Source organism: Pungitius pungitius, chromosome 1, assembly GCF_949316345.1.
Source record: "Pungitius pungitius chromosome 1, fPunPun2.1, whole genome shotgun sequence".
In the NCBI taxonomy this organism is placed as follows: Eukaryota; Metazoa; Chordata; class Actinopteri; order Perciformes; family Gasterosteidae; genus Pungitius; species Pungitius pungitius.
The window spans coordinates 11935352-11959294 of NC_084900.1; the positions used below are offsets into that span (position 1 = coordinate 11935352).

General features: G+C 39.5%; 4 protein-coding genes across 5 annotated transcripts; 1 reads left to right on the top strand and 3 right to left on the bottom strand.

Annotated features, from left to right (window-relative positions):
• Positions 1 to 3528: 3528 nt before the first annotated feature.
• zgc:112271 (uncharacterized protein LOC553698 homolog) lies at positions 3529 to 5495 on the bottom strand. The gene is made up of 4 exons (XM_037480691.2): positions 5372 to 5495; positions 5120 to 5184; positions 4197 to 4294; positions 3529 to 3673 (listed from the first exon to the last, which is right to left on the bottom strand). The coding sequence occupies exons 2-4, from the start codon at positions 5180 to 5182 to the stop codon at positions 3574 to 3576; spliced, it is 261 nt and encodes an 86-aa protein (XP_037336588.1). The 5' UTR covers positions 5183 to 5184; positions 5372 to 5495; the 3' UTR covers positions 3529 to 3573.
• Positions 5496 to 5641: 146 nt separating this feature from the next.
• slx1b (SLX1 homolog B, structure-specific endonuclease subunit) lies at positions 5642 to 9020 on the top strand. Its single transcript, XM_037480690.2, has 5 exons — positions 5642 to 6180; positions 6273 to 6324; positions 7442 to 7765; positions 8086 to 8301; positions 8420 to 9020. Exons 1-5 carry the CDS (start codon positions 6008 to 6010, stop codon positions 8447 to 8449), a joined length of 795 nt encoding a protein of 264 aa, XP_037336587.1. The 5' UTR covers positions 5642 to 6007; the 3' UTR covers positions 8450 to 9020.
• Positions 9021 to 9487: 467 nt separating this feature from the next.
• Positions 9488 to 14085, bottom strand: LOC119222312 (uncharacterized). 2 transcript variants are annotated; one of them, XM_037478846.2, is made up of 7 exons: positions 13927 to 14085; positions 13615 to 13763; positions 13415 to 13525; positions 12553 to 12606; positions 11178 to 11336; positions 10716 to 10838; positions 9488 to 10462 (listed from the first exon to the last, which is right to left on the bottom strand). In XM_037478846.2, exons 1-7 carry the CDS (start codon positions 13931 to 13933, stop codon positions 10424 to 10426), a joined length of 642 nt encoding a protein of 213 aa, XP_037334743.2. In that variant the 5' UTR covers positions 13934 to 14085; the 3' UTR covers positions 9488 to 10423. The 2 variants fall into 2 exon arrangements, with proteins under 2 accessions (XP_037334743.2, XP_037334744.2); XM_037478847.2 differs by having other exon boundaries at positions 13615 to 13730; positions 13927 to 14077.
• A 2521-nt stretch (positions 14086 to 16606) lies between these two features.
• On the bottom strand, positions 16607 to 23321 carry cd68 (CD68 molecule). The gene is made up of 6 exons (XM_037478844.2): positions 23122 to 23321; positions 21404 to 21879; positions 20985 to 21104; positions 19751 to 19817; positions 19283 to 19456; positions 16607 to 18151 (listed from the first exon to the last, which is right to left on the bottom strand). Exons 1-6 carry the CDS (start codon positions 23168 to 23170, stop codon positions 18012 to 18014), a joined length of 1026 nt encoding a protein of 341 aa, XP_037334741.2. The 5' UTR covers positions 23171 to 23321; the 3' UTR covers positions 16607 to 18011.
• Between the last annotated feature and the right edge of the window lie 622 nt (positions 23322 to 23943).

Sequence of the window (23943 nt, forward strand, 5' to 3'; positions counted from 1 at the left end):
CAGGCGTGGAGTACAGCGAGGATGACGGTGGCGAGGACGACGACGACGGCAGGTGAGGATGAGGACGACGATGGATGAGGATGGCGGCGGCGGTGGCGGCAGGCGAGAAAGGGCGATGGCGGCAAGGACGAAGACAGTGGCGGCGGCAGGCAAGGAGGACGCCAGGAGCATAAAAGGAGTTTCCTTGATTCTATTTTGTTTGTCACTCATAATTGTCAGGGGGAAACGTCTGTGGTATAAATTACAGGTTAATGTCATATTCTCCAAACCTGGAGAGGGACAACCCGTCCCGGCCAGCTAATAAACTCACTCTACCCCATGTCGGCTCTTCCATTAGTGGACCTCGGGTGGGTGAGTGGTGGAAGTAATCTTCACACACTCGATGCTCTTGCTTCGTCTCTGTCTCCCGTTCACTGAGCGATGAAATCCAATCAGCATCTGCTGCTACATAAAATGTGTGGATGCAAATTATATGTTGACACCTGAACATGTCACACACAACAATGAATTTCATTGTTGATAATGTTACTAAAAAACAAACTTGATTTTCCTACATATAAAACATTATCCCTATTATACCTATATTTATTTATTTATATGAAATTAAATTGATAAGCTCTAATTCTGTCAGAGGAATTGAGTATATATAAATAACGTATTTTACATCTTTTACATTGTTCATTCTACACACATGACATCCATTGCAGTCTGTCCATCCCGGGAGAGGGATCCCTCCTCTGAGGTTCTCCCTAATGTTTCTTCCCGTTTTTCCACATGGAAGGATATTCATTTTTTGGGGAGTTTTTCCTGTGCCCATGTGAGGGTTTCACGACAAAAGATCTTGCATGTGTAAGGCCCTCTTAGGCAAATTAGTAATTTGCAATTTTGGGTTATACAAAATAAAATAAAATGAATTGAATTGAATAATCAAATGCTAATTGTACATGTCGTATAGTATTCTCATTAGGATGGAGCCCAAGAAACAAGAAGGTTAACAATAGTTATTTTTATCATTGAAGGCATTATGTGCAGTATATAAACAGCGCTTATAGTTCAGGAATCAGGAATCGTTTTATTGCCATAATATGTCAGACATTCATGGAATTTGACTTTGGTTGGTGCATGACGGCAGACAGTACGACAATGGACAACAGACAATGTAGTGCAGAAGTAAGATAAAAATATAATAAAATATAGTGAAATATATGCTATGGGTTAGTAAGCTAAAGCTGAAATTTTCAGATCATTTTATCGGCCAATGCTTAAACCAAGTCCAAACCCAAACAAATATTTTTATATTTGTATGGCACACACAAAAAAGAACTACTTAACAGGGGCTTTACCCCCCACCAAACATAAAGGACGAAGCCTGGAAGTCTCTTATATGTTAGCCTGGTGTGTGGACAGTATATATGTCAAGTTTTTACTTTGATGTGCTATGGGTTAGTAAGCAAAAGCTGAATTTTTCAGATAATTTTATCGGCCGATGCTTAAACCAGGTCAGAACCCAAACAGGTCTTTGACTTGAAGACTGGCAATAATCTCCCCATTCTTATGGTCTAAAGCTCTTAATTGGTCCTCACAAAGATTGATGTACAAGCACGCACACACACAGACACACATAAACCTAGTGTTTAGTGACTGACCTCTCACTGGTTTAATCAAATGAATTGAAAACTACACATGGAACCTGCTTTTAACCAAGAAAATCATGGTTTTTGAATTAAGATATATAGTTATACAGCAGATTTCCCCTCCACTAAATAACGATATCAATACTTCCACTTCTGTGTAGTTTGCTTTATCGATCCCCTGATGAATAAAAACATGTCGACAATCACAAATGTGTGTTCGTCCAAAAGGAAAAAGCCCCAGATTTACAGATCAAAGCGCACAGTTGTGATGTCTGACCCTAAAACCCTCCCAGCCACGTGGGGGGTCCGTCTGCTCTTAACAACACCTCATGGAGACCTGTGCTTTGTGTGGGCTTCATTAGGCTCCAAGACACTCACAAACACACACACACGCAGCTCAAGTATAAAGCTACACAGACATGGACCTGTTGGTGGGCTTTCATTGAGCCTTGCTATCGCTCAGTGGCAATCACCCAACTGTTTCAAAGAGGTGGCCGGTTGTGGCCAGGGCACAACTTTAAACCAAAATAAGTCTTAAAATAAGTCAATTTCTATGAGTAATTCACAATAATGACTTACTTTGGACTGCGGCCATGAAATTAAGAAAAATTTCTGAGAGGCCACCACTGCAGGCTGCACACTCGGATGCAGATGTGTAAAAAACGGCAACGTTTGATATGCAGCAGAACTTCCTATAAGCTCTGCACGCATTCTAAACATCACTGAAAAAAAAAATTCATATTCAATTAATTGTGCAGCCCTTTAACTGAATTTAAGGAATTTGGTCACGCGGTCTCATTAGAAACTATGTCAGTATGAGTCAAGGAAGGGAAATGTTCACACAAGCTGGAGAGATTTAAAGCTTTTCTTCTATGTCATAAAGAGCTTCACTAGTAATTTGGAAGCTTGTCAAACAGATGGTTGCTAACAGGTAACCCTTAAAGTGCATGTTGTAAGTCTCTCACGTAGTTCATTCTGTGCATGACATACACCGGGTAAATAAGTATTAAGAAAATAAGTATTGAACACGTCACCATTTCTCAGTAAATATATTTCCAAAGGAGCTATTGACATGATATTTTCACCAGATGTTGGTAACAACATGTCAATAGCTCCTTTGGAAATACATTTACTGAGAAAAATGGTGACGTGTTCAATACTTATTTCACATGCTGTATATTGCATTCTGTCCATCCTCGTAAATATATTCTCTTTTGATCTCCCCCTATGGTGATTTTCTTCTTTCTCGCTCGTGAAGTTTTAATCTGTGAATTGTCTGTCATGTGCCGATGAGAGGGTACCTGACAGAGGATTTTGGATGTGTATAACCTCTAAGGCCCTCGGAAGCAAATTTGTAATTGTATTGGCCTAATGAGACTATAAAATGTTTTTGCAAATCATTTTGCTGAACACAATGTGTTTGTGTATCATAGATGATTGTTTGCATTAGATCATTTTCTGCAATAATCAGAAAGCTTACGGAAAAAAAACATTGCATTTTTGTGGAGGAAACCAGATGAATTCATCCCTGCATCACATATTCAGTCTGTATAGCATAGGAAACATTTCCTCTGATACCTCTGTCCAAAATAATCTTTGATAGTTATATGCTGCTTTCTGAAAACTACATAAAATGATGTAATGTTAAGTGGCAAATAAAACATGTATCCAATATTCAAAAGCTGAGGCATGACATCTCAAAATGTGACTAACAGCACATATGTCACACTTGTGGGCCAAATCCGGCCCGCCAGAGTGTCCAGAGTGTGTGGGTGTCCCGCCGAAGGAATTACAGAAGGTTTTCGCGTTAGATCGAAGTGGGCAGTATCTGGCCCATACCTCAAATGAGTTTGACACCCCTGACTTACAGGAAAACAATTAACAAAGACATAAATACAGCATCCAAGTGTTTTATTGTCCTCAGAACATTTCATGTATGTCATTGTGATTTCTGTTTGTCCCACTGTTCTGGTGTGAGGGTCTTTTGTTCAAAAGCGTGGATCTCTTTCAGCTCCTCTGCTAGGCACGTATTCACCATCCTGTTAGAACACAACACACAAGTTCAGGGGAGCAGGTCCTGTAGTCCCAGGAGCGCTGTGTAACGCTGTGTAGCGCTTGTGTAACCTAGCGTTGCTTGTCATTTTGTGTGATCTTAAAGTATATATGCAAAGAAAACAGGAAGCCTTACAGAGGTTTTTGTATTTTTGACTAAGTTGATATAATAGTGAAATTCTAAGGTTGTACATTTGTTTTTTGAAAAGAAACTTGAGGCTGATAATCCAATTTAATAATACATTCACAAAAAACAGTAAGCAAATGCTATATGTATGTTGAAGTGCTTGGGATTCAGTGGCGATTTGTACTGATATAAATTGTTTTTTTGCTAATCATGTAATTTTAGCAACAGTTGTTTAATAAATGAAAGAAAGCACAGTCTGGGCGCTTGATACATCTTAAGCTTGGGTTGATATATTTAGTAAGAACTAAAATAGTACAAATGTAAGTACGTTCTGTAAGAAGATGTGAGAACAAACATGTAGTATATGATAGTGCGTGTGATACCTGTGTCTCTGTAACAGCGGCTTGCCCTCAAACTGGGAAGACACCACCAGGACTTTGTAGCTGGCAGCACATCTGTTGGGTGACGTGTCCTCCACATCCTGCAGTAGACGGGATACAAGAATAGGACATGGTTTGCTCCGAATGGGACTTGACTCATTCTAAAGTATAGCTGCCAATCTCTGGTCAGAGTGCAGTAGCGCCAGGTGCGAAAAGTGGTCGGTGGAAGGTTCCGCAGTCGGATCGGCAGGTGGCGGTGGTAGGTGGTGATGGTCGGTTCCTCCGGTGGTCGGCGGAAGGATCCTGTCTCAGCGACATGGACCCGCCTCCTCTCCCTCATGCAAATTACATGTAAATGAGTATCGTCACGACCATGGGTTTGCCTTCGGTGATTTTTTCAAACTACTGAAAAAGGATCCTCCCTCCGACCACCGGAGGAAACTTACCGACCACCTATCAACAACCATAGCCACCTGCCGATCTGACTGTGGAACCTTCCAGTGACCACTTTTCGCACTCGGCGTCACTCTCAAGGCTCGAAAAGCCTTAGACGCAAGTTTAGAAAAATGGGTTGACAAATGCAAGCACGCAAGAGGGGGTGAAAAGGCGCGCAGGGGGCTCTTCCTTCTGCGTGTCCTTGCGTTTCTCTGAAAACGCAGAAGCATAAACTAGGCTTCAGAGTGAGTGGTTTTGGTTGCAGCGATTTTTTTTTTTTTTAATTTGCAAAAAAGGAGGGCACTTTTGGGGTTTGCATGATTTTTCATTTGCTTAGTAAATGGGGGAAAAACGAATGTTGAATTTGTTGACCATAATATTTAAACATTGAATGAACTGCGAGACATTGACATGAAATATCAGCCCTCACCCACATTAACGTTGAGCCAAGACAACCTGAAAGACAATACAAATAATAAGCAGAAACCTACCACATGTACAGCCACAAGCTCCTTAATAAGTTTATCCCGGATGTGATCTGCTGTAATAGCCATGTCTGCATAAACAAAACATAGTCTGTACGTTAACTTAGATCACCAGCATTGGGGCAAAATCTGTATACATTTATAGTCAGGAAGAGACATAGATTGTAGATACGTTGACACCGGAAGTATTACAGTATTGTTCGAGTTTAAGGTCTTTCTATTAATATATCTGGTTGTAAGTTAGAAGTGTATCATTACCTTTGAATGGCGTACGACTTTCTCTCTGGTTTCAGTCGCCGTGCGCAAAGGCGTGGGCTAACAGTGACGTCACAAACGACCAATCGGTTGCTACGTGTACACGTTATAGGCGGGACTCATTGTTTAAAGTAGCGAATAACAATTTAAGGGGTCCTTCCAAAAAGACCCAGTACATTTTAATACTAATTCATATAAACCAAAATATATATTTTAAATTAAGGCACTTCAAAATTCAGTACTACTGTTTATTTCTTTTACATGATATTAGGGCTTTATATGCCTCAGATATACTGATTCCTTTTCAAATATATTGTATCAGGCAGCATTACAGGCTACTAAGATACGCAGTGTTTACATGCTAACTCTTAGCATTTCACTCTCATTAGTTGAAAGTAAGCTATGCCTAACTATGAATGGACGCGTGTAAAGCTTTTGAGCTAACGTGCAATTAATGTTGACGTGGAACTGACGGTATTGACTCAAAATCGTGAGAGTGTTTCATAATATCTGTTTATATTTCTCTTGTTTTTGGTTTCACTAGCCTGGGTGGACACAAGTCCGCTAACGTTACTTTCATGGATGTTAGAACGTTAAAGCAGGATTCGCTTAATAATACCGCGCTTATTTCCTACTGCAATGGTTGTCGAGATAGAGAACTTCTTTGGTGTGTACATGTTGTACTGCACAAATCTCAAATTCAAAGGACGTATTTACATCGGCTTCACGGTGAATCCTGAGCGCAGGATCGGACAGCACAACGCCGGACGGCACAGAGGGGGGGCCAAGAGGACCAGTGGAAAAGGACCATGGTGAGGCCCGAGGTTACTGCTTTATATTATATGATAAACAATTTTTAATCTCATCATTAGTTATATTCTGCGCATTTTCCATGTCTTTTCAGGGAGATGGTCCTCATAATACATGGCTTTGCCTCAGATATTGCTGCCCTTCGTGTAAGTATTTTTTTCATGTGAATGGACAATATTTTGTACCACAGTTAATAATATTACATCTGAATAAAACCAGATCAGCTCAATTTAAGCAGAAGATACTTAAATTAATCAATTTAGTTTAGGAGGGGGGACCCCTAGTTGTAAACTAAGGGGAAACACTGGGTGTCACGTGTACAGAATGAACAGCGTAAAAGATGTTTGCATATCACAGAAATGTAATGTGATTACAATTAATAATGACGGTATCGGTGGATGTCAGGGAAGACCACTGCAGGAACAACCACTGAATAAGTGGAATAAGCAAAGTCAGTAACGTTGGTTTATGATGACCGTAATAGTGATGTGACTAATAATAATGATAATGTTACCAGCAGCAGGTGTCAGCAGGGCCATGACAGGAGACATGTCCAGATACAACCAGGATCCATGGAAACCTGTGAGAAGAGACAGTACAAAAACTGTGGAAAAAGCTGAATTAGTGATGTGCATTAATGAAATGAGAATACAGAGTACAGAATACAGAGGGAGAGAGAGAGAGAAGAGGAGAGAGGAGCTTTGTGTATCCTCAGAAGTCCTCCAGCTGTGTAGGCCTATAGCAGCCTATCTAAGGGCTGGTCCTAGCTCATTTAAGCCAGCCAGACTTATTAGATCAGCCTGATAATAAATATACGCATTAATCTAGTTTAGAAGTAACAAATACAGAACTCATTTTTCACTTTGAGACAGGAAATTCCTGATAATTTTGGTATATTACATAGGTGAAAAACGCACATCCTTAAAGTGCACATCCTTGTCGAAAAGAACCAAGATTATTTACAGTGTTACTGGATACCAGAGAAATGTAATCTGTATCTTCGGCAACTGATTTAAAAAGGCGCTCCAGGTTTTATAAAAACTCACTCACATTCATAATTTCAGTTTCAATTGACTTTTGGAACGTAAAAATGTAGAGAACAGGTCTTATTTGGTTATTCCACAGAATACAGATATAGAGATTGCTTCTGTGAATCAAGAAAAAAAAATGTAATCCGTAATTTAGATGTTAGATTTAAAGCTAATAGAAAAGACCTGCTCTAATCTAGGCCTATTTCTAACTCCCATCATTATTTTTTGTCAGTTTGAGTGGGCGTGGCAGCACCCTCACTCCTCCAGGCGTCTCTCCCTCGTCTCCCGGCGCTCCAGGAAAGAGTCAAGCTTGCAGTTCCACTGGCGCGTGGTCTCCAACATGCTGCGGGCGGCGCCTTGGAACAGACTGCCGCTGACAGCGCGCTGGCTCAAACAGGAGTACAGGATGGACTTTGAGCCCGACCTGCAGCCTCCACTGCACGTCCCCATCGCTTATGGGAGTGTGAGAGCCAAGAAGAAGTTGCAGTCTGCAGGAGTGGAGGAGCAAGAGAAGGAGGAGACATCCAGGTGTTTTCTCTGTAAAGAGCTGGTCAAGGTAGAGTCTTCAATTTATTCCAAAATGTGAAGATAGCAGGTCACAGCAGGTCAAATAGAGCAAAATACAACATCAACGCATATTTATAACTTCATTATACATTTACCTTTGGCTCACACATAACAGCTATTGCACTCCACATATATTTCAGCCAGAACAACCACAGGCAGACTGACTTTCTGGTTAGGATAGTGTCTACGTTAGGTTGTGTTCTGTAGTCTGAAATAACTGTAATTACAATCTTTTTTTCATACAATGAGTTTGAGGCACAACAGTGAACTGACGGTTTGTATATATTTTTACATCTCTTATTTTCCTAGGTGTCAGAAAAGCTGAGCTGTTTCCACCCGTCCTGTGGAATGAGCAGTCATGTGATCTGCCTTGCTAAACATTTCCTGAAGTTGGAGCCGTCACACCTCCTGCCAGTGGAGGGTGAATGTCCCGCCTGTGGTCGCTCTCTGTTGTGGGGGAGTCTCATCCGCAACCAGCACTGCTGTTTGGGAGACCTGGAAGAGATTATACCATCTGCATCCCAGGTTCTAGATAACACACACACATATCTGTTTGATGAGTATATTAGGTATTTGAATGTGACGGCTATACTTAAGTAAATGTAGTTTGTGCTTTACTAATGGGTTCTGCGATCTCCCACAGAGCCACTGGGCCGATGAGCTGCAGAAATGAGAGGAGCCTGCAAACCTTTTATTTCCTTGTTACTGCCTGCACCGTCTGCATAGATGATGTGTAATGAATTTGCCTGTTGAGCAGGAATGTGCAGTGACTAAAAGCTGCAACATTTCTAATTTTTATCACTCTGTTCACAAAATCAAATCTAATCATGTATCCGGTTTGTTTAGAACATTCTGTGTTTTGGGGAAAAACACATGTTTTACAAATAAAGCAAGCTTTTTCTAAAGAGTGCGTTAATCAAGTCATTTATACGGTGGTGAGAGTTGAATAAAAAAATATATGCAGTAAAACTCAATGGTCTGGACACATTTTATTATTCAATGAAAAAGTGTGTCCAAACTTTGTGCTGTAATTCAAATAAACAAATATAAGGAGAAAGAGCTCATTAATAAAGGGTGCATTCTGGTCCAATGTTTGCTTATTGTCACAAGTTAAATGATGGCACCTGCATCATACATATTTAACAATGATACTGTGTGCTTTTTTGTCTTATGACAAGTCACTTCATCATAGTTTCATAGTAGTTTTTCAGGTCAAAAAGGCCAAGAAGCTGGTACAAAGTAAAATATATCTTTTTAAATATATCTTTTCAGATTTGGATTATTTTTTAGATAGAAATATGGTATAAAAAACTGTATCACAGAAATTGATTGGGCTTTTAGATTGTTTAAATTATTGAATCCCAAGCCAAAAATGAAAGACGAATCATTAAACTAATCATTGAGTAGACCTGGTAAGGAGGTGTATGGAGTTAACATGGCCGTAATAATTGGTGTAAATTAAGACATATTACAGCTAAGATGCTGGTAAAAGACCTTAAGGGCTGAAGGAACAACAAACAAATATTTTACGAATGTACATAAATGTCCAAGATTAGGAAAGTGTGGTGATAAAATTAGACCAGCAGAGCTGAAAATTCTATCCATCCAAATAGTTGTGGAACCTTTTTTGTTTCAGCTTTGTTCATGTAATTTATCTGGAGAACAGATTTACACACACACCCGAGAAAAACGAAACAATGGTTCAATGATACAGTTTTGCAAAACTTTTAACACAGTTTTTATTTTTTATGAATATTAGTTGCAATTACAAAAAAATCAGCAACGCATTATATATTATCATATTAGTGCTCGTCATCAAGTAATACAAATCTCAACATAGGCATTTTCAGAAAAGTATTAATATGTTCAAATTGGTGATGCTGCAAGTGTTGAGTTTACTTGTTGCCTTTTAGTTAACAGATAACATCTCTGGTTCCCTCCTCAAAAAGCAAATGTTTTTTTTAATTCTTTATTCTTGTGAGATATTGACACAAAGGTTTAGGTTACACAGAAATGATTTCAGGTAACCAAAAACCCATTGACTGAGATGAGGGAACCCCCAATGCTGACTTATTTATGTCTTATTTAATTCCCACAGCACTCTTTACACATAGCTATTTCCTTATGATCACAATCAAAATTAGAGAAGGAGTACATATAGAAAAGAAATCGTTGTATGCAAAATATGAGAACATTTAAATTTAAGAAATATAGAAATATAGAAATTCTTTCTTAAGCTGCTCCTCAGATCATTAAACCCACAATGCTATTCATTTTTCTTTTTTAACCACTTGAGTGAAAAAAGCTGTTAATACAACATTGACACATGAACACTATATAATGTTGCTATGAATATTATGTCAGAAACAACTTGTATTGTTTACACTTCCAGCAGATTGGAGCAGCTTTAGCATTCAGTTGCGTGGTGCTGAATGTTAGTCTCTTTTACGTCTGGTTTGGTCTCCACTAACTCATGAGAACAATATCTGTCTCTTTCACAGCTAAATGCTCCCACTACCAAAACCTCTTTCACATCACACATTGCCATCTGATCCATTGGTAACATAAAAATATTGATTAGAGCAACTTAAATTTGTGTAGCATTTGTTAGGCTGAGTCTCCTGCTCCTCTCCACTTGGTCTCGTCACTATTGGACAGGGGGGGACGCATGCACCGTGATCACCGGCTGAGAGGGACAGAAAACAAGAAATGAACCCATGCACTGCAATTGTTGATCAAATGTTACTGCGACCGAACTCTGCGGGAGGGCCCAAACATAAACGTTGTACAGGCGCTGAATGTTCCTTTTGCTTGTGTGGTTGGTATATATCCAGACATGAATAGTACCCTGTCAGCCAGATGAGTGCCATGATAGAACTAGATGTGTACATTTGTGACACAACTAGAACATCTTTGGGCAAGTGTCAGCCTCTACTCACCATTTTGGGAGCTGGCGAGCAGCAATTGACCACCTTGCAGCAGTACGCGGCCAGAGCGGCGGAGATGGCGAACAGAGCAGCCTGAATGACCATGATCTCGGCCATGAAATGGGAATTGGCTCTCTGCCACAGGGATGCAAATACCAGAAAGGATTATTTGTGGACAGAATACATAAAGACAAGAAAGATGCTACATTAAATAACGGTGCAACTGATTTCACACATTATCAACTGATACTTACAAATGCATTACATTTGAAAATATTGTTTTTGCGTAGCTTTGAGTACAATTGTTATAGCCATATAAAAAAAATGAACACAACATTGCAAACCAAATTACAACAAATCAGTGTAGCTTTTGGTGCTAAACTTATTTTTAATGTAATTAATTATAACAATGTAATCCAACGATGGAAGGTGGAACAAAATTGTTGTTAAAACAAGAAAACAGTTATAGCTCACCTCAATATTTTGGCAGGTTTCTACTAGGTGAGTAGAGTTGATGTCATGGTCAAAGTACAAGCACAAATAACTTGAAAAATCCATTTTTACCACAGAACAGATCAAGTTGACGACGCAGGCGCCACAAGCCACAATCTGCATTCCCAAACAGGCTCTCAGCTGAGAAACAGGAGACATAAGTCATGTTTTCACTTTTCATCCCGCATTTGTTCTAGAAGGCGTTAAAAGACTGGAGGTCAGCCACTCCACACGCTCCTCCTCTCCCTCCACTGGTGACCAGCGGCAGCCGGCTGGGTACGTGTGCGCTGTGAGGCCCACGGATCAGATCCAGTGTACATCCAGAACATGCTCAAACCTTACGCCCCCGCACGCTCACTTCAATCTGCATCTGCCAATCTGCTTGTTGCTCCCTGACAGAGAGCTAAACACTTAACAACATTTGATGTTGTCCTAAATGGTGCAACGAGCTCCCGAACAACATCAGGACAGCAGAAAGTCTGTTTATCTCCGCCGCAATCTGAAGACACACTGATTATGCCGTGATTAGGTAGAACTTAAAATGGCACTTACTTAAATGCCCTTTTTAGTTTGACTTTCTCCCAGAAATTGTACTTTCTTGATTCGTGTTTTAGGTATGTTCCCTCTTGGTTGAATACACTAAAGTCGCTTTATAGGAAAGTGTCAGCTGAATGCAAATGTTGTGTAAGTTCTGCTGGGGTCAGCAAGTGTAACAACCAGCTCAATCCAACCTTACCCAGTGACTCATTTGATTTCTCCAAGAGGAAGTCACTGAAGGGGGGGTTCTGTGGCTGGAAAATAGTACACAGTAATGAAATAGTTCAAAATAGTCTTCATTTCTCACAACCAGACATTTTAATCAACCGTTTTGACTCTGAACTTGTCCAATACAACAGCTATGTCCAGTGGGAAACTGAGCCCAAGACTTACTTTACAGTATTTTCTTAAACAACTTTGGCAAAAATTACTTTACAAGTCTCACATTACAATCTTATTTATTTGAACCCAAACCATAATCATTTCCTAACCCTAACCAAGTAAATGGTAAACGTATGGTACTTGAATATCTATTTTCTAGTCTTTTGACCACTAAAAGCTCTTCAACACTACATGTTGTTATTCACCCATTCACACACTGATGGGAGGAGCTACCATACACATTTACACTTGTAGACACACCGTAGTCACAGCTACAAGCGCAATGGTCACCAGGGGAACCAGGGATGGAACCGCAGATCCTCCGGTTGAAGGACAACCCAGTGATGCATAGTTTTGTTGCAAAAGCAAACATAAAAACTAAATAAACATACATTGAAATTTTATATGTTTGAGTCTCCTCTCCAGCGAGGTAACTCACCGTCGGCAGATGCAGGTTCTGTGCTGCGACAGCCAAACTCCCAGCTATTATCAGCTGTGAAGAGAACATCACACAAAGCAAACCAATCAGCATCCAGCTCAGTCAAACAGCGATGAAAGGGAATGCCTGAATACAAACTTAGCCTAATGAATTCAATGTGTATATGTAGATATATATATATAAACTTGTTTCATTGGATAAATTACTAAATGAAAAATACGCTGGAAGAAATCGTCAGTCTTTTTAAGAACAATGGGGTAGTGGCGTACTACACCAGCAAACACTGATGTAGAAATACATGCCAAAAATGAAAGAAAAACTGTTTAATCATCACTTCAAACCCATTCCCGCTCCCACACAGTATATCAGTGCTGTTAGTACTTTTACTTAAGTAAATAATCTTTATACTTTATTCTCCACTATTCAGAAGTTTGCCCACGGAAGTAATGACAAAAAAGATTTCTCTAAAGATTCTCTTGAGTTTTGTGATGACATATCTTTAAAAAGACAGAAGTGAGTCCTGCACCTTGTTGCTTCATCGGGGTTATCTGGACTTCAGCTTGGAGAACTTTTACACACGAAAGCCTGGAGTGGATTTTGGAACATGTGTGCATTTTCCACTCAGTTCTTAAAAAAAACTGTGCCCAAGATTGAATTACGGAATTTGTATGGAGTTTTAAAAAAAATGTTGATCCAGATTAAAAGTAATCTTGTAATTACATACTAATATTTTGAGTCAAGTCCCCAAACTTTATGGAATTGCAAAACTGAATCATCGGACTACCCCCTTAAATACAAAATCAATTTACAACATTTCTAATAACTACTGTTGAAATAATGTCTGAGTAAACCGCGTATTTACCGTAAGAGAAGAAATGATGAAAGGAATGTCAGTGCTGGAGATACTCATGCCTTTGGACAGAAGCACGGCCACGCAGCTGATCTGAAACACACTGAGGCCGATCTGGGTGATCTGGGGACAGGAGGATAGTTCATGTTGAGCAGCCAAAGCTCACGGAAAGTATAGTTTGAAAGAGACACGCAGACGGACACACACTGTACCCCCAGAGCTTTGGGTTCGGCCTCCAGATACTTCTCTTTCCTGCGGACGTTTCTCTGGAAGCTGACTGCCACTAAGGGGCTCTCGGCCGGCCCGATGCCTTCAAATGCCGCCTCATCTGCAACATCCAAGTCCGCACTTACTGCTCCGTCTTATAACAGAGACACAACGTCGTGCATTGCAGAATATTGTGCGGCGAAAATCAGCTTCGGTATGTTAAGCAGAAATCAACATCTGGATTTCATGTACATCTTATTTCATCTCTTCCAACCAACAAACTTCAATGTAATGGATTTTTTTAAAGCATGTTTTACCTGCCATGGTCAAGATATCTGCGATTATTTCCCCTTTTAAAAAATTCTTCAGCACTCCAATGCCGTGGATCGGAAGTTTTGCAATAATTCTGTTGATTCGCGTGTTCGAGTCCCGCCCATGGATACAGCCCCAGAGGTCCCGCCCTTACGATGTACAAAACGGGGATTGTGATTGGCACTACAGAAACCTGCCAATCAAACACAGCTGCATCCCCTGCGAGCAAGTGAGAGAAACACAACGGTTTTTGTGATCCATTTTAAAATGGGTGGGAACAAAGTTTTGCCTAGTGTGGTTATGGTGGTCTTACTAAACCCATTCGTTGAAAACAACATGTACTGTATATAATATGTATTACACCTATATATACATATTTCACGTTATGAAATGAAATCCCTTGAAAACAGTTTTTATTTATTCACTCACTTACTCCCCGAACATTTACTGAGGTTGTATGTTGTAGTCAGGCCTTCCTTTTCATCCTATCGCTGTTTGACTGGGCTGTCAGCCGTTAGAACTCTTGCTGGATGCTGAAAGGTTTGCTTTGTGTGATGTTCTCTTCACAGCTGATAATAGCTGGGAGTTTGGGTGTAGAAGCACAGAACCTCCATCTGCAGACAGTGAGTTACTCGCTGGAGAGGAGACTCCAACATGATCTCATCCCGACTCCCACTTCATCAAATGCTTTGTCAGTGGCCCTATGTTTCAATCTTTGATGCATAAGTACTAATGCAACACCCTTTTGGAAAGCACAAGCTATGGGTCAACTTTCACTCTTCACATGCATAGTCTTTTTAATTTAAACTTTCAATGTTCAATGTTTATATCGTGAGGCGGCTCAATCCCTGGCTCCCCGGCTCAATCCCCGGTGTCCATTGCTCCTATATATGGCATATATATATATTAGGGCCGGGACTTTAGCGCGTTAATTGCGATTTATTAATTACAATATGAATTAAGATGAATTAATTACACATAAAAATAACGCATTACACATTTTTTACGCATTTTTACACTTTTTTTTGCACCGCGGAACGTTTCTCACTGGATGAGTTTCGGAGGACCGATTATACTGGAGCACCAACTAGCGTTCATGACTTCAGAAAACAACAAACCACAGTGAACATGAACGAAGTAGCTGACGAGACCGTGTCGGGTGGCCCCGTGAATGGGAAATCTTATTATAATAAACACACGGATGGAAGCGTCGATAAGAGCGTGGTTGTGTGCAAGCTACGCAACAAGGAATTCACATCGAGCCTCAAGTATCACCTCAACGCACAACAATTAGCAGCTAGCGTGGACGTACAAGGACCCACACCCAACCCACACTGCACCAGATGACTGGTTTAAGGACCAGGGTAACTAAGTCCACGTCTGAAAAAATAACCAATGTTCTGAATGTACTTGAAAGTATTGGTCTACTTAAAAAAATGTAGTTTACAGAAGGTCTACTTACCTATAGGCTACCTGAATTTCTGAAAGTACTATATTTCTAAATATGCTATTGCTACACTGGAATTGGTTGAATAAAAATAAAAATCCATGTGAAAAAAATGACTTCTCACTGTTCTCAGGTCATATATTTGAATGTATAATATATGCGAATAATTTCGATTAATTAATTACAAAGCCTCTAATTAATTAGATTAATATTTTTAATTGAGTCCCGGCCCTAATATATATACAGTATATATATATATATATATACACACGCATCAAATACACACACACAGATACACACTTAGAAATATGTCATGTCTTTATTGTCACCGGAAGTCAACAACCACTAAAAGTGCTCACACTCTGCCAATAACAACTCAAGTGAGGTACCTCGTTTCTGACCACTAGCTTCACCTGGTGGACAAAACTGTTCTCTCTTACCTCTAGTGCTATCTGCCATACACATAGATTAGGTTCGGTTTGCTCAGGTTTTGAGATATCTTCCTTTTCGATTTCTGCTTCCATTCCAAAACTCGAAAGACTCATCAGGAGCTAATTCTTTTCAAACAAAATGTCCTGGTTACACTGTGCAAAAAGACCTGCCAACAGTTAGAGCTAGTTCCTTTTTCTATTTAAGGGAAAATGCTGACAGATCTGTTGATTGCGCAGGATAACCGGGGCATTGATTCTGGAAAAATACCAACCACTACTCCATTTTCAATACTTTGAGAAACAGCCATTCAGTTGCATTCAACCTTTGTATTCAGGTGGTTGCAAAAGATTTAGAAGTAAATCAAAAAAGGAGTAAAAATAATTGAAACCATAAGCCTGGATGAATACCACTACAGGCATGGAGAATATATATCTCTTTACAATAAGGTTGAACTAATCCTTTAATATAATGCTAAGATTTTGGGTATGCAAAAAAACACGTTTATTGTTCATTTCACTACTTGTACTCAAACTGCAATTCTATGATTTACAATATGCAGCTTCATATTTGAGATTCAAAGTTCGTTTTAGACCTAAGAAAGCTACTCTCACAAGGTTTATTAGAAGCGGTTCCAGAGCTTGTGATCATATCATATTAGCTGCATCAGTGGAGGGCGTTAGCTCAGTTGTAAATCATCTACATATGTAGATGTTTGCATTTATTAATGACCTTTTTCCTGAGCAGTTTAAGGTTGGCTTTTTGACCAATGTAGGTCAGAAGATGGGGTGATGAAGTTCATGTCTCAATTTCAATCAAATTTCCTTTTATTTGTATTGCAAAATATCACATTTGCCTCATCTGGTAAACATATTGATCATGTGCAATTCTCAGAAGCTTGCGAGCATTATCGGAAATACATACATTTTCATTCTTTTCAAGAGTTTGACAAAAGTACACAACCCTGATATATATCAATTAAAGAAGCTAAAACCGGGAGCTTGTTTGCTTTGCATTAAGATCAAACCTAGTGAACGACGGAGTCATCGCTAGGGGACTAGCCCACATGGAAGATCCATCGCTGCATTTTACAGCTACAGATTATATGACAAAGACAAAAGCAATTAAGCTGGAATAGCAATCAGTGCAATTATTGTTGATCTGTTTAATAATCCCTCACTAACATCCCAAAAATGGTCCCTTCATGTTAATGAATAATGCAGACACATTCAGTATAATTACCTACATATGTTTCCCTTCTTTCCAAAAAAGTAAATCCTGTGATTCTTGAAAAACAAAGGAATAACTACATTTCCACAGAATCATGAAACAATAAAGAAAATCCCCAAATCATTTCATCATGCACTTCTTTACACAAATGGAATATAATTAAGAAATAAACACCATAAAATCTAGCTCACTTGTATAATGTATAACTGGATGAAAAAAAGTCTTGTGTCAGGAGTTGACTATAAAATTGCATCATTGTCACTAATAAGAAATAACCTTCACGGATTGTGAACTAGTCAGTTTGTCATTTGGGTATTTACGAGGATGTCAGTTTGTAAAAAATGTCATTATTAGTATTGTTTTCGGTCTCCCAATATACAAATGGCATTCCAGAAATCTGTCCAGCCGGACGAGAATTCATCTGTAAATTCACTCGCATCCAATGGCTCACATATGAATAATGACTATTGGCATGTTAAACCTCATATTTATGGAGCGTGCCACTGGAATGATAAAACGCATTTTGAATTCATGACATTTTCATTTACTTATCATTTATGTTCTCTCTCTAATTAATGGATTCGTTATTGATTATCTTGATTATTGTTGCAAAAAAGTCTGCTTACACATTTAATAATTTCATTTGTCTATTGCAATCAAATGACAAACAGACAAATATGATAATGGGATAGAAAAAAGTAAAATTCTAATTTATTTTTGGACTCCATTTTAATACCCGATTATTAATTAAGTGATCACAAAAATATACAAGAGATTATAATCAGGTTATAATCAGCACTTTCAAAGACTAAAATTATTTCAATGGCACACTCCAGCCTCCATAATTGGGAACTCTAGTTAATGCACTGTTAATAAGAGCAAATCAGGTAACTGAAGGCGTAGATGAACAGAAAAAGGGCACGTTGTTGGAGGTCTAACAGGATTGTTTTCTAAATTGTAAATTGTGATCAAAGGGGGCCTGCCTCACAAAGACTGGTAGCCATTAGCCCTCTTCCTGCGGCCCAGCAGGTATGCAACCAACACGATGACAATGAGCACCAGCAACGTCACTCCAACCCCGATGGCAACGCGGTAGTCAGGGCGGTCTGCAGCACAGGGTTCAGCTGGGATACACACACACACACACACACACACATAAATATGTCAGACATATTTCTGACTACAATAAAACACATAATTACTCAACACTTTTCAACAGTAAAATGCTTTCAAATATAATCAATAACAGCCAAAAATTATAGAAAATTTCCAGATTAGTAATTCACTCATTATTTGTTGAATGTTAATTACGGGTGCACAGGTTAAATCAATGAAGTCATCAATGATTAGCTCCATTGGAAAAGTGTAGTTTTGGCAAGCAGTTTTTTGACTCCAGTCTATGACTGACAATAATGTAAAAAATAACAACTGCAGTTTCCAAATGTGTGTGACATGAGTCTGACAGTCGAAATAAATAAATAAATGTTACAATCCAATCTCCAGCAGCGTTATGCTTAAACATTATTTGTCCTTGGGGCTGAATTAAATTTCATGTCACGTCGTCAGCCACCGACCTTGATAAAGTTACTAAAAAGAGTAGAAACTCTAGTCAAAAAATGTTCATGAAGCATCTGTAACTGTCTGACTTAGAATACCCATGCATGCCTTTTAGAATATGCTTGTGCAAAACAGCATATCTAATCATATAACCTGTTTTCTGTAGCATAGAGAAACTTGTGACGAAGAATGTGTATTGTTGAGTATATCTTTCATTTCTTAACTCTTCCTACCAAAGCCACAACAAAGCCTACTTACCTGTACAAAATACAAACAATATTTTTTATAGGTGTGACATGTTGTTGTTGATGAGCTAGTGTTTTTGTGCAAACCATTTACAGCTGTTAACACATGGCATTATGCTGCTTTTGCAGTTGGACTCGTCCTGCAGGTGGAAGCTGAGACATACCACTGTGCGTGGTAGTACTCTGATAAGCAGAAAATGCAACTGTCTTACTCAAATTACACTCATGTGTGAATACAACTATGATTACAGATTAGTGGAAGTAACTTCATACCTCTACAAAGGTATATTTTATGTTACTTAAACTTCACTGGCTTGGTCTTAGAACTGTATTCACCTTGTAGATTTCACCTTTACATAGAATCCATAAGAGAAGACCTTTTACAGCTACTTTATGAAAAGGAGCGATTATGTGTAAAGCCAGTTGGAATACATATTTGTATTATACACTTACAAGGGCCAAACCCGCTACTCTTGGTCAGGTTGAAGGCCTGCATCTTGTCTTGATCTACGTCAAGGTACAGTCCTTTCCCCATGTCGAGTGGTTCCTTCTTGCAGGAGTAGGAGTTTCCGAGCTTTGCAGCGAAGAGATGCGTGGATGTGTTAGTGGCCGTGTACGAGGTTGGGCCTGCAAGAACGGAACAAAGCAACATTCAGGTTTTCAAATATGGAACCAAACCTGCTAAACTGCATAGTATTGAAAGTAGGTTGGCTGTTCCTGGCCTCACATGCTAACCAGTAATTATACAGATAATTTCTATTTTACTCAACAGACACACAAACAAGGTTTTACGTTGCTTCGTATCTTTGTTAATATGTGGAGCAGAACCCCCCACCTTCAATACGCACAGATGTTAAATCAATGTAATGGCTGCCGTTATATCTAGAGACTGGAATAAAATGTGAGTATTTCCAAACTTACCTCCTGTGATCAACGGGTAGGAGAGGTTGAAAGACACAGCATCAACGTAGACGGTATTATCAGCGCTCTAAGGAACGAAAATTGAGTACTTTTACTCAGAGGTGACAGTGGCTCAGTGGAGGTCAGGGTCCTCCTTCAACACCAGTATCGGGGGTTCAATTCCCCGACTCTATTAGTGTTTATGTACATGTGTCGTTAGGCAAGACCCTTTACCCCACGTGGCTCGAGTAGCCGTGACTGTGGTGTGTATGAATGAAGTGAATGTATCACGGTGTATGGTAGCTTCTCCCATCAGTGTATGAATTGGTGATTGATAACGTGTGTGTTAAAGTGCTTTGTGTGGTCAGGAGACTAGAAAAATTGTTATCCAATGGAAGTGGTTGTGAAAGGTGCTACTTGGAACATAAATCCTCACTGTACTTTTATGTGAGATATTGGTTTGGATTTCTATGAACAATCAAGATGATTCATTGAGAATACTGACTGAGAGGAGAAATTGAGAACGTTTTACAGCACAAACAGTGTCAAGAATGAACGGCGATAGTTTACATATGCTCATATGCTACATAGTTTACGTGCTCGCTTTCTGCAGGGCGGGACAACGGGTGGTAAACAGTGTCAGCTAGCGCTAAATCTATTTAAGTTGATAAATGACCTGAATTCTAAATTAAAAACCTTCATTCCTCGATTTGTTTTTCTGCCTGACCCAGCTCTTTTTGTATTACAAGTTAGGTATTTTTAGTTAGTTAAATTTAGTGTAGTTCTATGCCTCAAATTTACATCAATGTTCGTCCAAAACATATGGTATACATTGGATATTTCTGTTAAATTATAAGAAATTCCCAATATGCAGGTATTCGCTACTTCCTGATCTTCCCCCATTAATAGTTTGGTAAACTCTATATCTCTGTGTTTGGATTGTTGTTTGGACAAAATAAGATGTTGAAAAATGCCACCTTAAACTCTGGTGTTGTTTTTAATAATTGACACAAGCGCTGTAGAATGTGACACTCCCTGTCACATGCTCTGTCAACTAAACTTCCCTTTTTTAACCACTTTGGTCTGATTCCAGTTTCTATCAAATTAGCAGTGAAAGATCGTGTTGGTTATCAATACACATGTCACAGTATTTAATTGCTAAAGATTTTTGGTAGAATATGTGTTAACAGCTAAGCTGGGCAGCTCTCAGCATTATACTTTAATACTTGAGACAAAACTAGGTCATTCGAAGTACCTTGTTGAACAGAAATTGGATGCAGCCCTCTTTGAAGATAAGGGTAAGGTTGGCCCGGTTGCCCTGACAACCTCCGCTTGCTGTTGTCATGTTCGGCTGAACAAGGAAGCTTCCACTGGCCTGACAGATAAAGAGAGCAAAAAAATTGACAATTGGGTGGGCACATTGTATGAGAATGTTCCACAACTTACCGCCAATATTAGCTTGTCATGTGGAATTAGCAATTGCCATTTGACACAAATGTGACATACACAAACTTTCATAGATGTGCCACAATGAAATGAAAAGTGAGTCAGAAGCTTGTGCCGAAACGTGTCACCCAATTTGTAAATTTCTTAATAAACCCCTTAGTGTTAACAAACATTTAGATTGGTCTTTTAACCAGCTTTGCTGGGGCTTTAGGGAACAATGAAATGTACCTTTGGTGTTACCAGGCGGATCTGTAGGGCCATTTGAGCAACCAGGCAAATCACATTTTTGTCTGTCACGTTGTAGTTTCCTGCAGTCATTGTGGTGGGAGGAGTAGGTTTGGGAGGGGTTGGGGTTGTAGGCTTGGGAGTGGGCTTGGCGGTGGTCGTAGGCTTGGTGGTGGGCGTGGTCTTGGTGGTGGGCGTGGTCTTGGTGGTGGGCGTGGTGGTGGACTTGGCGGTGGTCGTAGGCTTGGTGGTGGGCGTGGTGGTGGACTTGGCGGTGGTCGTAGGCTTGGTGGTGGGCGTGGTGGTGGACTTGGCGGTGGTCGTAGGCTTGGTGGTGGTCGTAGGCTTGGTGGTGGTCGTAGGCTTGGTGGTGGGCGTGGTCTTGGCGGTGGTGGTGGTGGTGGATTTGCCAAAGGCCTTTGCAGCAATCACGGTTGCGGAAGGTATGTAATCATTTGCATCCTCAGCCAATGACAGCGCTTCAGACAAAGAGTCAGAAACAAATTAATTTCAGGATTCATAAATATATAAAGTTTAAGCTGAAAATACAACATCTCACATGTTGTCCATTTAAAAAAGGTATAGCTAACCCAATTGCCTATTTACACATCTAGCAAGCCGAGAGCAACACTATCGTTCATTTGGATTCGTTCAACCTAATGAATTCATGTCCAATGTTCTCCTTTTAGCTTTGGTTTGGTCTCCATCAAGTTCGGAAAAAAATAATTGCCTCTTTAGCTGCTAGATATTTTTCACCAGCTCATTGCTAACTTTGTCTTCATGTTAGGTTAATGAAGCCCACTGAAACAAGATGCTGTCTCTGGCTGCTGAAAATGTAGCTGATGTTGTGCTAATACAAAACACTGAGCTATAGCAGGCTAAAAAACACAAAGCCGCACTTCAATGAGATGATAATTACATAAATAATAAATAAATAAATAAAAGTCTGACATCTGCCACATATTTGATCAAGTCAACTGGTATTGTCACATTACACTTATGATGAGTTTTGCACACATCTTATTTGCAAGTTCAGGCCTTGTTTATTACAGTTACATATGGTTGGCTTTTAGAAGTGCAAAATGGCTGATCATGCTCAGCTTGCGACAGCAAACACAAACTATGAACTCCAGTCATTGAGTAAACAACCACCAGAGGGAACACAAATCACATTGTATAATTATCTCTAAAAACATAACCCTTGATAACATGATACATGTATTTTCGATTAATTGGTTTGACTGAATCGCTCGTATGAATCACATCTAATAAAACAACTCCAAAAGACAAATGTTAAATGTAAATCTGATATATATGTAAGCGGGCTTCCACCAAGATGCAAATTCATTTTGTCCTCAAAATAAACCACAGTGCTCTTTTGCAGGAAGACATGTGACTCAGAGCTGAAACACCATCGAAAGACTGCGGACATTTCTGTTCCCTTAACTATCCAGGAAGTCCAAGTCATGAAGTAATAAAAACACCTCCTGCCCAGTCTTTTCACCGAGTAAGGAGAACATGGAGTGAAGTGACCTATAGTCACAGCAATACTCCTGCATAAAAGTTGAATTTGGTCATTTAGAATGACAATGTTCTAACATAAGTTCCTTATTCATCACTTAAGAGAGAACAACGGATTTTGTACAGTATAAGTCTTAATCAACTTGTGTAATAATACATGTTCTCCTTGCATTTAGTTGTCCAAGTAGCAGGAGTCTTACCCGTGAAAGCCCAGCAGACTACGAGGGTGAAAACAACAGCGATCTTCATCTTGGTAACAGGTACAGGCTGCGGATCTTCGCTCTCTGCGCCACTTCTTCTTATGCCCTCAACTCAATGTGCGACAACTGCGCTGCGTGTCCGCACGTGAGTAGCGTCAAGCGGACAGAGACCAACAGCACCACCCGAAACGTATCCTCGAGTGTCAGAGAAAAACATTGCGTCAAGTTGGTGAACCACGGGGAATGTAATGTAAACAATAATAAAAAAAAAATCAAACCCACATTTTAAATGGATTTTCTGCATGGATTAACGAGTTTTAGGTGGTTTGAATATGTAAAATAAGAAAATACGATCACATTACAATTTGTACAAGCACCTTGAAAGTGTCAGGAAAGTAACTAATTAGATTAACTTATTAAACAATGTATGAATTTCAATAAAGTCACATGATATGTTAACACAATGCCTTTTTAAATATCCTCGTTAAAGAGGGATTGTAGTGTTACATGAGTATAAGAATAGCCTATAATAAGCAGAGTTAACATTGAGCGATAATAGTTTTATTTTGAAAGCACAAACCGGAACTGCTAGTATTGACTGGATGTCTCTTTTAAACGTGGTTACTGATATCATTGGACATCTCAGGAAACGAAAGTTGCAGTTGCTGTCTAAAAGAGGAGCGTGGGTTTGTCCAAAAGAACGAAACGAAACTTCACCTCTTCACCGACTTTCCCCGTGACTTCGTCCATGTGATTTCTTTTCCTGTCATTCAGCACTAACTTATGCATCATGACTCGATCCAAGCACCAGAAGTAACATCA

Bases quoted from the DNA above. Each gene is read 5' to 3' on its own strand.
- zgc:112271 (XM_037480691.2), bottom strand. From the start codon at position 5,182: ATGGCTATTACAGCAGATCACATCCGGGATAAACTTATTAAGGAGCTT. The intron at 4,295-5,119 runs GTAGGTTTCTGC...CGTCTACTGCAG, and splicing joins AGCTTGTGGCTGTACATGTG to GATGTGGAGGACACGTCACC. The intron at 3,674-4,196 runs GTATCACACGCA...GTGTTCTAACAG, and splicing joins CCGCTGTTACAGAGACACAG to GATGGTGAATACGTGCCTAG.
- slx1b (XM_037480690.2), top strand. From the start codon at position 6,008: ATGGTTGTCGAGATAGAGAACTTCTTTGGTGTGTACATGTTGTACTGC. The intron at 6,325-7,441 runs GTAAGTATTTTT...ATTTTTTGTCAG, and splicing joins CAGATATTGCTGCCCTTCGT to TTTGAGTGGGCGTGGCAGCA. The intron at 7,766-8,085 runs GTAGAGTCTTCA...TTATTTTCCTAG, and splicing joins TCTGTAAAGAGCTGGTCAAG to GTGTCAGAAAAGCTGAGCTG.
- LOC119222312 (XM_037478846.2), bottom strand. The intron at 12,607-13,414 runs GTAAATACGCGG...TTCTCTTCACAG, and splicing joins TCATCATTTCTTCTCTTACG to CTGATAATAGCTGGGAGTTT. The intron at 10,839-11,177 runs GTGAGCTATAAC...TCCCTGTGGCAG, and splicing joins AAACCTGCCAAAATATTGAG to AGAGCCAATTCCCATTTCAT.
- cd68 (XM_037478844.2), bottom strand. From the start codon at position 23,170: ATGAAGATCGCTGTTGTTTTCACCCTCGTAGTCTGCTGGGCTTTCACG. The intron at 21,105-21,403 runs GTACATTTCATT...TTTATCTGTCAG, and splicing joins TCCGCCTGGTAACACCAAAG to GCCAGTGGAAGCTTCCTTGT. The intron at 18,152-19,282 runs GTAAGTGTATAA...TGTGTATCCCAG, and splicing joins GAGTAGCGGGTTTGGCCCTT to CTGAACCCTGTGCTGCAGAC.